The 15,072-nt window shown below is 39.1% G+C and overlaps 1 protein-coding gene across 12 annotated transcripts in view; it reads right to left on the reverse strand.

The window, feature by feature from the left end:
* CDC42BPA (CDC42 binding protein kinase alpha) overlaps positions 1-15,072 on the reverse strand; it is a 382,935-nt gene that overhangs the window by 186,950 nt on the left and 180,913 nt on the right. For all 12 annotated transcript variants that reach the window (XR_011645344.1, XR_011645345.1, XM_058309378.2 and 9 more), the window contains 2 exons: positions 12,591-12,670; positions 9,882-10,048 (listed from right to left, as the gene is read on the reverse strand). Coding sequence is in view for 10 of the 12 variants with exons in the window: in XM_058309378.2 (XP_058165361.1) it covers positions 9,882-10,048; positions 12,591-12,670 (247 nt within the window). In the remaining 2 variants the exon portion in view is untranslated. The remainder of the gene's footprint in view (positions 1-9,881; positions 10,049-12,590; positions 12,671-15,072) is intronic.

Below are 15,072 nucleotides of genomic sequence, written 5' to 3' on the forward strand. Positions count from 1 at the left end.
TTTTCTATTTACAGTTTTCAATCTCTTACTTTGTATTTTGTATTTCTTAAAAATTTCATTTCTTTGGTTCTCTAAAACCAGGCACCTTACCTTGGAGGGTGGGGTACAAGAGGACTGACTGGTGAATGCTGGCACTGTGAGATGGTTCCCAGTGGTCTAAGAGGGAAGCCTGTTTTTCCTGGTTTGTTTTTTATTTTTGATATATTCTCTTCATTTCCTTTTGTTTTGTTTTCCTTCTTTTTTCTCCTTAGTTTCTCTATTTCTTTTCTTTCTTTCATTTTCCCCTCTTCCAACGCTTTGCTTTCATTCTACCTTCTCTTCTTTGGTCTTCTTTTTCTTTTATTTTTCTCATCTTTCCTGTATTTTATATTATTCTATCATTCTTTTCTAGTTTCATTTGTCTTCTTGTTTCTTTTTTTTTTTACTCCACCATTTTTTATTCTTATATCTTTGAACTTTTTAAGATTTTCCACTCATTACTTATTTTTTTTTCTATTTTTATAGTTCTTTTCCTATCTTCTTTTTTTAAATTAATACTATTATTCTTTTCCCCTTCTTTCTTTCCCTTTCTATGGTCTTAAATTCTTTTTCAAGAAAACACAGACAAAAACAAGGATACAGAGTAAGTAGAATCATGTGTCGAAGAAGAAATTTAACACAAAACAAAATAAAACCCTAAGGTAGAAAGAGAAGCTAGCCATTTGAATAAGCCCATCAAGGCAAACAGATGCCTAGACACCAGTAAAAAACTACAAGCTATACTAAGAAGCAGGAAGACATGGCCCAGTCTAATGAACAAACTAAAAAATAGTAGGAGATGCAGAATATGGAACAACTAATGAAGGATATCCAAATAAATGTCAAGAATCAACTTAACGAAAGGAAGGAAGAGATAAAAGGATATTAAGAAGATACTGGGGAAATATACAGAAGAAACTGTAAACATACATAAAAGTTAATGAATCTGATGGCGATGAATGGCACAACACATGAAATTTAAAAAATGCTAGAAGGACATAACAGCAGAGTTGAACAGGCAGAAGAAAGAATTAGTGAAGTCAAAGATAATACTTTTGAAATTGCACAGATAGTAGAACAGATAGTTAAAAAAACAAAAAACTCAGAAGAGATTCATGGATTGAATGACAACATGAAATGTACAAACATACGCATTATAGGCATCCCAGAGGGAAAAGAGAAGGGAAAGAGGATAGAAGGGGTGGTGGAGGAAATAATGGCAGAAAATTTCCCAACTCTTCTGAGGTACATGGAGGTACATGTCCAGGAAACACAGCACACTCCAAGCAGTATAAATCCTAATAGGCCTACCCTGAGACAAATACTTATCAAATTGTCAAATGCCCAAGAAAAAGAGAGAATACTGAAAGCAGCAAGAGAAAAGAGAACCATTATATACAAGGGAAGCTCGGTAAGATTAAATGCTGATTTCTCATCTGAGGTGAGAAGGCAGTGGTATGGCATATTTAAGGTGCTAAAAGAAAAAACTGCCAGCCAAGAATTCTGTATCCAGCAAAGCTGGCATTCAAAAATGAAGGAGTTTAAAATATTCACAGATAAACAAGAATCAAGAGTTTGTCAAAAAGAAACCTTCCCTTCAGGAAATACTAAAGGGAGTTTCTGAAGGTTGAAAGTTAAAAACAGAAGAGAGAGAGTTAGAGGAGAGTGTGGAAACGAAAATTAATATTAATAAAAAGATAAAAAAGAGAAATAAAACCAAAATATGACATATACAAACCAAAAAAAAAAGGCTAATGAAAGTACTGCCTTATTAACAGTAATAACACTGAATGTTAATGGATTAAATGTTCCAATCAAAAGACACAGATTGGTAGAATGGATAAATAAATATGACCCATCTTTATGCTATCTACAAGAAACTCACTTTAAACAAAGGGATGCATCAGCCATGTGGGATCTAAGCCCCTCTTGATTTGGAGGTGGAGTGGACATCACCATCCCAGGGTCCACATGATGGAGGAATACAATATGGACTGGAGTGGACTTGCTGGTATTCTACTACAGAACTGTTGTGACTCTAGCAATGGAAGAAATTGTATGATTGATATGGAGATGATGGCCACTTGAGTTGCTGAGGGCAGGGAGAGGGGGGAAGAGGTATGATATGTGGCATTTTGGGGACTTGGAGTTGTCCTGGATGATACTGCAGGGACAGATGCAGGACAATGTTTATCCTGCCATAACCCACTGGATGGACCAGAGGAGAGTGTGAACTACAATGTAAACTATGGTCCGTGTGGTGTGGCAGTGCTCCAGGGTGTACTCACCAAATGCAGTGAATGTGCCTCACTGATGAAAGGGGATGTTGATGTAGGAGGAGTGGGGGGAGAGGGTGGGGAGTGGAGTATATTGGAACTTCCTATGTTTTTTAATGTAACATTTTGTGTGATCTATTTATCTTTTTAAAAAAAGAATTGAAAAAATATATAAAGAAATAGGGTGGGTTGGGGAAAATACACTTAATATAAAAAATTTAAAAAACAAATTAAAGAATAATAAACAATAGGGAATAAAAGACAGTGGACAGTGGAAAATCATCTTTATAATGCTGAAAGCAAAATAAGAGTCAGCTCAACATTCTATTTACTTGAAAAACATCCTTTAGGAATACAGTGAAGCATAGTATAAGACAAGAAAAAGAAACAAAAGACATTTAGAGAAGAAAAAAAACAAAATGCCAGGCATGCAAGGAGGATGCAAGTGAATGACTGGAAAATGATTTCACATGCAAACAATCAACAAAAAAGAACTGGAATAGCTAGACTAATAACGGACAAAATAGACTTTAAACGCAAAACTATTGTGAGAGACAAAAAAGGACACTATATATTAATAAAAGGGGTAATCCATCAAGAAGAAAGAACAACCATAAACATTTATGTACCTAACAAGCATACCCCAAAATATATGAATCAAACATTTGATAAACTAAGGGGAGAAACAGATGTCTCTACAATTACAGTGGGGAACTTTAATACACCATTATCACCACTAGACAACACATCTCAACAGAGGCATAATAAAGAAACAGAGTCCTTGAATAATAGGTTAGAGGAACTAGACCTAATAGACATATTCAGAATATTCCACCCAAAATTAGCAGGATATAAATTCTTCTCAAGTACACATGGATCATTCTCCAGGACAGATGACATACTAGGCACAGAACAAGTACCAATCATCTGGAAAGAACTAAAATCAATTCTGTTTAAATTATTCCAAAAAACAGAAATACAGGAACATTGCGTAACCCATTGCATGATGCTAACATCTAAAGCCACATAAAGACACAGCAAAAAAGAAAACTACAGACCAATCTCTCTAATGAATCTGGATGCTAAAATTCTCAACAAAATACTTACTAATCATATCCAACAACACATCAAATGAATTATACACCGTGACCAAGTGGGTTCCATCCCTGCTGTGCAAGGATGGTTCAACATAAGGAAATCAAAAAATGTAATACATCACATAAACAGATGGGATAGAAAAAAATCACAGGATTATCTCTAGTGATGCAGAAAACATGCAGCACCTTTTCTTGATAAAAACACTTCAAAAGATAGGAATAGACGGAAACTTCTTCAACCTGATAACGGGTATCTGTGAAAAACCCACAACATATTCAAGGGTGAAATGCTACAGGCTTTCCCTCTAAGATCTGGAAGAGGCAAGGATGCCCACTGTCACTGCTCTTATTTAACACTGTGTGAGAAGCACTTGCTTGAGCACTTAGGCAATAAAAAGAAGTAACAGGCACCCAAACTAGAAAGGAAGAAATAGAAATCTCACTATTTGCAGACAACATGATCCTTTATGTAGAAAGTCCTGAAAAATCTACAACAGAGCTGATAAACAAGTTGAGTAAAGTGGCAGGATATAAGATCGACATGCAAAAGTCAGTAGCATTTCTGTGCACCAATCATGAGCAATCGAAGGTGGAAATCAAGAAATCCATTTACAGTAGCAGCTAAAAGAGTAAAATATCTAGGAATAAACTTAAGATGTAAAGGACTTGTAGACAGACAATTGTTAACGGAAATTAAAGATGACCTAAATAAAAGGAAGGATATTCCATGTTCATGGATTGAAAGGAAGGCGGTGGTTGGGCAGTGGACGGGGGTGACGTTGATGCAGGGATGTGAGGGGGAGTGAGGGAGGGTTGGGTTGGACTACCCATGGAACTGGGGGGGAGGGCTGAAGGAAGGAATAGGTGAACTCGGGATTTATAGGTCTGTGATTACAAATTCAGTGTTGAGAACGTTCATTTGGCAAATATGACTGGAAAGGGTTACTGGGTACAGGGCATCAGGGGTGGGGAGTTTTATGGGATAAGGTGCACTTGTGGTATGCTTCTATGGTATATGAAAACGTTCATCTTGTCATAATGTATTTCTCAGTGGGTGGAGACCCACACAAAAAAACAAGAAAATATTAAACTCTCCATCCAGGAGAGTTCTGCTATGTTCTCACTTAGAGGGGCAAGAATCTCTTGAGAACATAGGCAGCGCCTGATAAAAGAATACAGACCAATATGTCAAGCCTTCAATATTTATTGCATGTAACTATGAACCATATTCTTCGAAAATTGAAACTTAGTGTTTACCATAGGTTCCCAGGGGAGGGGTAGGGAAGAATAGAATCGATGGAACACGGCATTCTGAAGGCACTGGAATTGTTCTGCATGATCTTGCAGTGATGGATACAGACCATTTTAAGTTTTGTCAAAACCTATAAAAGTGTGCAGGCAAAATGTAAACCAAAATGTAAACCACTGACTATGGTTAGTAGATGAGCTTCAATATTTATTTATTAAATGCAACAAATGTACCATACTCATGTAGGATGTTATTAATAGGGAAAAATGTGAAAAGGGGTGGGGGTGGGATACGGGGAAACCCCTATATTTTCTGTGACTTTTCTGTAACTGAAAGCTTCTTTGAAAATAAAGGAAAAAAAAAAAAGAGAGAGAGACACGGGGAAACATAAAGAAGAAATTATCACTGTACCAAAAAGATAACATATCTTATGGTGATGAAAGACACTAAAAACTTTTACTTTTGTATTTTTTTAACTATTATTTTATTTTTTATTAAATTTTTTTTTTTTGGCTTGTTTTTGGGGAAGTTTTGGATTGGCAGAGAAGGAAAAATGGTACAGGGTGTCGGTGCTGGGGGATGTGTGGGGTGTGGGGAGCTGTGCACCTGGGCATGCCTCTATGGAATATGAATATGTTCAAGTGATCACGGGGTGTTTCCAGTGGGTGGAGTCCCACAATAACAGAAAGAATATTGAATTCCCATCGTGGGGAGTCCTGCTGCATTCTCTAATAGAGTGGCAAGAATCCCAGAGTACATGGGCAGTGCCCAGCAAAGGAGGACAGGGCAACACACCCAGTCCTTGACACTGGTGGTTACAGTTATAAACCTCATTCATACGAAACTGAAACTTAGCCTAATACTATATGTACTTAAGAGTTACCTCCAGAAAGCCTTCTTGTTGCTCAAACGTGGCCTCTCTCTAAGCCAAACTCAGCATATAAACTCATTACCTAGCCCCCCAGCATGGGACATGGCTCCCGGGGATGAGCATCCCTAGCACCGAGGTATTACCACCAAGTGCCAACGAGCAGTGCATTTGGAAAAAGACCTTGACCAAAAGGGGTAAACATTAAATTCAAATGGGTTTTTATGGCTAGGAGATTTCAAAGTGAGTCAGGAAGTCATTCCAGAGGTTATACTTACATCTCAGGAGGATCTCATTGTCTGCCACAGCAGACAGTGCCTCAAACAGAGGTGTTCCTGGGTTCTGGTGATATCTAAACACTGTGGATACGGCAGACAATCTCAGGAATTCAGCACCCTGTCAGTGGGCCTTACCTTTGAATAGATGCTCCCCAATGTAACAAATTTAGACTCATTTATAATTTCCCTACACATGGCTCTTGTGCCCCTTTAATTAAAACCTATAATTAGTACTTTACTAGTTAAATATATATACCAGAGACTTAAATCTTTAATCTGTTCATATGCCAGTTGAGCCCTGAATCTCAGCAGAGTTGCAGCCAAAACCTACTCTCCAGTTCATTGGACTCATCCCAGACAATGATGATGATGGACAACTTCCATTCCAAAAAACAGAGAATGTATACAACTGCAAACAAGACAGTCCCTCCATTTACCTCAGGAGATCTAAGCCCCCTCTCAATAGGAATCAGAGTGGGCATCACCATCCCAAAATCCTCAAGACTGAGGAATGAAAAAACATAAGGGAAGAATGCAACTTAGGACTAAAATAGACTTATTATTATTCTAGCAATGCAAGATCCTGTAACACTGATAAAAAGGGCAGTGGTCACCAAAGGTTCTGAGAAGAGGGAGAGGGGAAAACAGGTGTAACATGGGGCATTTTCAAACACTGGAATTGTTCTGAATGACACTGCAATGATGGATACAGGCCATGAGACATTTTGTCAAAACTTATACAAGTTTTGTGCAGTGCATAGGGTAAACTATAATGCAAACTACTGACCATGGTTAGCAGCAATGCTTCAGTATGTGCTGACCTCTCGTAATGAATGAACCACACTAATGAAAGATGTTGTCAATGGGGGAGAGCAGGAGAGGGGTGGGTGTAAGGGACTCCTCCTATATTTTCAATGTATCATGTATGGAATCTGAAGCTTCTTTAAAAATAAATTACATATGTATAAATAGTCATAGACACTTTACTCTTGATAAAATCTGGAAATAACTGTCCATCAATGGAAGATTAGAAAATTTTTTGATATTTATATATAATGGATTGCTAAACAACAATAAATAAAACTACTGATACATGCACAATATGGATGAATTTCAAAAACACTGTGCTCAGTGAAAGAAGCCAGACACAAAATTAAGAACACACTGGATGATTCCATTTCCCTGAATTTTCAAAAGCAGGTAATGATAAAATAAATCAGGTTAGTAGTTACTTCAGGGTGGTAAGTTACAAACGGGGAAAGGGCATGAGGGAACCTATAGCATGCTAGAAATGCTCTATTACTTGTTCTGGGTGGGAGTGACATGGGTGTACACACATGTAAAAACACATTGGGCTTATGCTTAAGTACGTATGCATACTTGCATTCTTTAAGGTATATATGTTATATCCCTATTTAAAGATCAAAGGAAAACCCTGGCTCACAAAGCTAAAGTAATTCACATGCAGAGACCTTTCCACTTACTGAGATAGAGAAAATACTCCATTCTACTGATATCTAAAGAGCTTTTTTCTCTACTGGGCCTCTTAAAGTGCCCTAGTATAAATTTTATGATTGTAAAACTTTGGCTCTTTCTCTTTTAAGAGTTAAAAGTTTCTCAATTATTTGTTTATTCACATATTCTTTCATTCACAAAATACATTGCCTATTTCATCTTTATTTGGGAAAACTAAACAAGGAGAACAGCAAGTGCTGGGGTTGGAAGTGAGGTTCGGTTTTAAATAGGTAGGCCAGGAAAAGCCTCAGGGAGAGGTAACACGCAAGCAGAGGACTGAAGGAGGTGAGAAAATCAGTCCTATGGATATCAAAGAAGAGCACAGAAGGCCAGCCAAGACCATGAGAGGAGGAGGTGCCTGCTCCATGCTGCCAACAGCACGGCACGAAGGGCCACCAGAGCAGGGAGAAGGAGGAAGACGGGAGCAAGAGCGACTTCCTGTAGCAGCCTGATGTTGTCCATGATTGTGTTTGTAAACTGGTTTGTTCTTCTGGGCAAACTGGATTATATTGGATTCAGAGGTTTCACTTTTATTTGATTAAATAATGACCGGGGCTCCGATTGGGTCACGGCAGTAGGACACTGAGTCCCCTTGATGGGTGGGGACTCACAGAGAAACTGCACTGCAGAGAAGGGAGGTGGGCGTTTTGAGCTGGAGCCTGGGAAGTAAACACACAGAGGAGCAGATATGTGAGGAAGGAGAAAAGTCTCCATTAAACACAGGCACAGGTCTGGGGAAGAGAGATGAACCATTCACCTAACAGTCTACAGCTGGCTTTGTGGAAAAAGCAGAGCAGCTGAGCCCAAAGAGAAACGAGTCCGAGGAAGAGAGGAACCCAGGAAGCTGAACCCTGGCAGATGTTGGCAGCTATCTTGCTCCAACACGTGGCAAAGACTTTGGTGAGGGAAGTGACTTATGCTTTATGGTCTGGTAACTGTAAGCTTCTACCCCAAATAAATACCCTATATAAAAGCCAAAAGACTTCTGGTATTTTCCATCAGCGCCCCTTTGGCTGACTAATACACTTTGGAAAGGAAACGCTGACCATATCCAGCCTCAGGCCACTGAAAATGGCCCAACTATTCACTTGAGTGGGGAAGGAAGCCATGGGTATGAGAACTAGACAGTGTGAATATGAATGGTGCTTTGAAAAGACCACTTGACTGATGTGTTGAAAACAGACTACAGGAAGGCCAGGGGAGGCAGGGAAACCAGTTAGGAAGCTATTGCAGTAATACAGGTGAAAGGTGGTGGTGGTTTGAAACAGGATGGTCACCTCACAGGGATAAGCAATTCTGTATCTACTGGGATGGCAGCGCTGGCTGCATTTGCTGATGGGTTAGATGTAGGGTTAAAAGAATGAGAAGGTTTAAGGACGGCTCTGTGATTTTAGGTCTGAGCTACTAAAAGCTTGGAGTAGTCTGGGATACTCTAACATTCAGAGGTCAAAGAGTTAAGGGGAAATCAGCAAAGGAAACAGAAAAGGACCAGCCTAAGAGCAAAAAGTAAACCTGGAAAGTTAAGCGCCCCAGAATCTAACTGAAGAAGAGTTTTCAGGGGGGAAATGGTTGACTGCGTCAAATGCTACAGACAGGTTAAAAGAAAAGGCCTGAGAAATGACCTTTGGATTTGCAGAATAGACCAGGGAAACTGGCTAGGGAAAAGGCATGGGGGCAGCTGGACGGACAGCCCGCACGAGATGAATGCTCATGACTCTGAAGTAAGACTGGTCAGCATACTGCTGCTCTCAGTCCACTACCTTCAGCTGCCCAGCTGCAGATGCAAAGTTGTATTTCAGCAGGACAGGGGTTCCAACAAAGAGTGGGGAGCACTGGAGTCAAAGGTATGTGTTAGCCACGACTACAACTGACTGCAGAGTTTAATCTGAGAACTGAGGGTAGGAGTGAAATGTTGATAGAACTGCAGGTACCGGCAGAACAGGAGTATTGGGGGTTAGGTACCAGAGGGACTTGGCTAAAGAGAGAGCAGGAGCTTACAGGGGCTTTGTTTGAAACTGGGATTCAGGAAGGGTTTTAGTGATTATAATCTTAAGAACTATATCTACCATGGGATTTGAGTGGATAGAGAAAAGATCACTGAAGGTGAAGAACAAAGAAACTAACAAGTCAGAGTTCTTAAAAGTTCACCTCAACGTATTTTTAAATCACTAAAAACAATAATGGCAGGAGTACAGTGGTAGAGAATGACAGTGTGTCAGGAGCTAGAATTCTCAAGTACTGAAGGAAAACGCCAGGAAAGGTCATAAAAGTGTTCTACTGCAGTGAAAATGATTTTTTTCTTTATAGTCCCATTTCTCTCCCCCCAGAGGTATGACATATTCACAAACATTTACAGACATACACACACACACACACCCATGGGAATCAAATACTATTTCATTTATTGTAAATTGTGATTTTACATAAATGGTACAATACTGTATTCTGCATGAATTTCTACAGCTTGCATTTTGTCCAATAATAAAATAATGTCATTTCAAGATAAAACAACCACTTGTAATAAACAGTTCATAAGAGCTGACTGAGTACAATTCAAAAAGAAAAAAAATATATATTTACCCTGAAGCTTTCTACTAAGTTCAAGTCTTTCCTGTTCAAGGCGCTTAATTCTCCTTTCATAAGCTTCAGTTGCTAAGTTGTTATCCAGTGTTCTCTGAACATTCGCATCAAGATCCAGGGAGGTGGGACCAGCTGTGACTCTTAAACAACTCCGATCAGAGAGAGCACTGAAGAAAGGGAAAAAACACATGGGTTCACAATGAAATTAAGTATGAAGAAAAAAATAACGTTTGAAATTGTTCGAGATATAAAAGCATTTTTAAAAATGAAAACTTAAATCCCTCAACTTAACTTGATTTTTAAAAAATAACTACAAATAATAAAACCAAGTTTGCTAAAGGGTTACTGTCAGTCTAAGACAATTTGATGACCTACTTGAAAAAGTCAAAAGCACCAGCCTAGGTCTTCTTTAACCAGAATGTGAAATCGAAAAGCGAAGTGCTTTATTTTAATGAAATATACAGTGTGAATAGATCAGACAAAGATGTCTGCTGTAGAGAGCTCATGTTCTAGTGACAGATAGAAATAAGCAAGATAAATAGTAAAACATTCAGTACTTTAGGAGTGTGAAATGCTAAAGAGAAAACACAAAGCAAGTAACATTTAAACGCTGGGCCTTATGATGTGTAAACAACGCTCCGTCATGGCAGATGTGCCGGTTGAGGGGTAGTGTATGGAAATTCCACACATGTGCATGACTCTTTTGTAAGTTCACAACTTCTCTAATAAAAATGTGTTTTTTAAGAAGTGGAAATGAAGTATTGTATTGAAATTTTAGAAAAAGTGGTCAGTTTCAGTTGCAGTTTCTGAAAAGAGAAAGTTGCCGTTGAAAAGGTAACTTCTGAGCAAAGAATAGAAAGAGTAAGGGGGCCAGCCAAGGGGCGATCAAGAGGAATTGCTTTCCAGGCAGCTGGAAGCACAAGGTGCTGAGAAGAGGGGGCCAGTACGCTCAGGGGCAAGCGCAGGGACCTGCGCGGCTGGAGCGGAGGAAAGGGAGGAGAAGAGGAAATAAACCAGAAAGGTACGAGCAGGCAGCCCAGAGTCCTGCGAGCACTGGGGAGCTACTGTGGGCAGCGGCCAGAGCTGAGCGCAGGGCGGGGGCTGGATCCTCAGCAGGGAGGGGCAGGTTCTGACATCACTTTAACAGGAGCACGAGGACAGGTTCAGGGAAACAAAAGGAGAGGTGGTGAGCATGTTCAGCAGGTAGTCAGGGCAACTTTATTTTTTTTCCTCTATTTTTTTTTAAATGTTACATTCAAAAAATATAAGAGGTCCCCACATATCCCCCACCCCTCTCACCCCACTCCTCCCACATCAACGGCGACTTTAAGTCAAAGAGGAGCTGGGTCTCAGCTGGAGGCACACATTCTGAGTCATTGGCGGTACCTGGAAACCACAAGTCCCAGTGCTCCAACACTCAGAAGTCAGGAGCTTAGGAGTCTGAAAGGGAGTGGCCAGAAAGGCATAGAAAGCCAGGTCAGCACCCCTGGAGCTGAGAGATGGAGGCATTTCAAGGGAAGGGAGCCAAGGCAAACAGCACGAGATCTGAATCAAGGAAGAACAGGACTGAGAGAGAAATGATCGTGAGCTCAGCAGTAAGGAAGGCAGGAGCAACATCCATTAAAGCAGTTTACATGAAGTGTGCAAGGCAGAAACCTTAATGGAATAGATTTAAGACAATAGTATGAACAAAATGTATAAGTAAAACCAACAATTTAGAGTAATTCTGCTACAACGTGAAGTCAGAAATGGTTTGGTAGCAGGTAAAGGTAGCAGATGAAGGGATCAAAAGGAATTCTGTATTTTGCATTAAAATTGGAAAAATGCAATGTGTTTGTAAACTCATGGGAATGATCTGATGATGCAAATGACCCATAAAGGAAAAACCTATGGTGTGAAGGTGAGCAAAGCCCCAGACCAGGCAAGAAGGGGTGGTGGGGTCTGGCCTTAGGAGAACGGTCCCATCATAAAAAGGAGGAGGCATGGTCCCAGAGGCGTGTGGTGGTAAGCGTGGAAGTTCTGCTGTTAGCATTAATCCTCTCAGTGAAAGAGGAAGTGAGACATCAGCTGAGCATGAGGACGACAGAGATTTCAGAGGAAAGTGGAAAGTATTAGTTACACAGGAGAGTGAAAGTGGGAATATATGAGGGCAACACCATATTTGCCAGGGCCCCTGAGGTTGGTTGAGGAGTTTTCTCCAATCACTTTCAACAGGACAGGTAGGGAGAGAATTAGATTTTAACAACAAATGTTGATTTAGCACAAGTATTACAGGACCAAAGATGGTCAAGGGAATCGAGGTGGCATGTGAGGGATCACCCTTCTTCTCAGTGCAAATGAAGCTGATCAGGAGGAAAGAGAGGGAAGGGACGTGGTGGCGGTCAGGGCAAAGACAGCAGGATTAATGAGCTAAAGGTTCTGGTGCCTGACACCTAGAGAATATTTATTCAAAACCACAGGACTTTGCTGATTCTGCCCTATTACCAAGGCTTAGATTCTGAGCTCTGCATTTGGTCTTTCCCCTCCTGGGTTCAGATTCCTGTTTCTTCTATTCATTCTGTAATATCTAACTTTTTCCAGCAGCAGGATCATTCTTTTTTTAAAAAGTAAATAATTTAATTTACAAGAGTCTCTTACACAATTTGAAAACCCTCATTTCATTTCAACTTGACTTAAATTCTGAAAATTATTTTAGCATTTCAAACTTACCAGCTACTAGTGTATGTAAAACCAACAAAAGGCAAATGGTGGCCAGAAAATGCAGTATGTGTTGGTGGGGGCATCGTTTCCTGTAGGAAGAAAAAATATCTGGTAAAAAATATCTATGAACCCCAGACTGGGCTAGAAATATCAACTGTCAATAGGAAATACATAACTATTCAACCGAGAAACACTGCTAAGTTTGGTACAGAGATTCAATGGTGTAAGATTTAGATAACGAATATTGCTACTAAAAAATTCTAATAAAATCAAATTAAAGACAGAAAGATAGACTGATATTGAGAGTGTATTTAATTTGAAATGATATGTAATTTCTGTTAACAGTGAATGTAATTCTTTTGAGATTCAGAGATTAAACCATGAGAAAAGTTCCCATCTGCCTTGAATATTGTACTGAACAGTGAAAAGTGATATAAATTAATATAAAAATCCTTGGTGCAGAATTTTTGGAAATAAAATGAGTAAAGAAATGAAAGTGAAAATTAAGGCTAAGGCACAGGCTAAAAACCTAAGAACTTTCTGGAGGGCCACATAGTTACTGGCCCTTGTCTTCCTGTGTTGGGTGCTATTAAGGCGGAAAATGAGGCCAGCATGATCCACTCCCACCCCTTTACACGGGACTTGATCTTTCTACCTAGATGCCCACAGGGTCCTTTGTTATTGTAAAACTCCAATAACTATGGTATGTTTTGGATTTTATTGTTCTGAGTTAATTATTCCTGGGACATGATGGACATACCAAAGGTGGTGATTAAAATTTTCTTTATTTTCTAGAGTAATATCTTGACTAGCTCTATAAGTAATTTTTCTGTTTCCTTATTTCAGTTCTCTTCTACAAAGCTACTCATCATCTGTATATTAGAATTTCTATGACAGTCTTGTGTCTATTTTCTTTCAGATCTAGTTTAACTGTTAATGTCCATTCATCTCGCTTGGTTTTCACTACTCTGTCCCCCATGTTCTTGCCTATTTCCAACAGTGTCTATTCTCATTTGGATTTCAATTTGGGATTTTTCCCCTTCTGTTCTGACCTTTATAACTCATGTTTCATCTTGCTATATTTTTTGCTTGCTATATTTATCTTGCTATATTTTTCTTGAGATTTTATATCTTTGAATTGTGCTCTTGTTTTATAGAGATAAACACTTCATTTTTAAAAATTCATACCTTTATCTTTAGACACAATTTTTATCACCTCCAAGAAACTATTTATAGTGCATATTCTTGTCTACCATTTCTTTTTCCTGTTTCTTTTTTTTCTTGTATATTTGCATTGATGTTATATTGGTTCTTATTTTATTATGACTAATTTTTACTGGCATGAGGGCCTCCTAGACCTCCTTTGCAGATCTGTTCAGAGGCGGGATAAGCATTGTACTCCTGATCAACAGGAATTCCCCTTTTGACACTGGGTTGTTTAAGCTCTTTACCTTTCATGTCTCTCCAGATAAGGCTGTCTCTTATCCCTTGATTTCTATGAACGTGGCTTGTCCATGATTTTTCATTTGGCCTTTCTTCCTAAATACCCAATATTTTTTTCCAAATAGGTTCCAGGGAACTGTGTACCAACAGTCCATCACCTCGTCATTCCAAAGGTGGGATTATCATTTTTACCTCTCCGGTGTGCCACTTACCATGAAGAACTATATTCAGGGAAGTCTACAACATTAAAATATCCACTCATAAAACTTCTAATACTCAGTGGTTGATGTACACATTTTATCAGTTTTCCTTCATATATTATGATACTAAAAGAAGTTTTTCTTTTTTATTATTCTCCTATTAACTTCCAAGGAGTGCTTTCCAAGAGAAGAAGGGAGAAGTGCCATCTTCAGTGTACTATTTTAGAAACAGATGTTTTCATTTATATAAACCAGCTATGAAGCCATTCCTTAAACACTAACACAAGTTTCATCCACCAATGTGAAAGTTATATGTTTAGACATTGATAGCTATGACTTATATTGTCACATTTATAATTACTTATCTTTAAATGAAACACTACTTCAAATTCTTGACACAAATTCTTATCCGTGATTCCTTTGACTCAGATTACAATGATTTCCCTATTAATTGCTGAAGCAGTTTTCACTATATCCAGCATCAATTTTTTTTCCCATTGTTTACTTGTTGAAATTTAGGTAAAGCCAGTGTATTTTCCCATGAGTCCAGCATAAGCTAAGAGGCATGGAACAGGGCTCAACTCCTGTGAAGCGCACCATTTGCCCAGCCTCCTGGGGGTTTGTTCTTAAGCAGTCCTCTAGTCCTCGACCTTACATGGCGAGATCAAACACGGTGGCTTCCTTTTCCTGTGTCTGTGTCTATCTCTCTTTTTCATCAGACCGGCAAGAAGGCAGAGACGCAACATGAATTACGCCCCATTGATGTAGTCCAATCAAAAGCCCAAAAGCAATCTTATTTAGTAATCTAACTAAGCAAAGGCCCCTCAACCTAATGTAATGCAGTCAAA

This window comes from Dasypus novemcinctus, chromosome 13, assembly GCF_030445035.2.
Source record: "Dasypus novemcinctus isolate mDasNov1 chromosome 13, mDasNov1.1.hap2, whole genome shotgun sequence".
Lineage (NCBI taxonomy): Eukaryota > Metazoa > Chordata > Mammalia > Cingulata > Dasypodidae > Dasypus > Dasypus novemcinctus.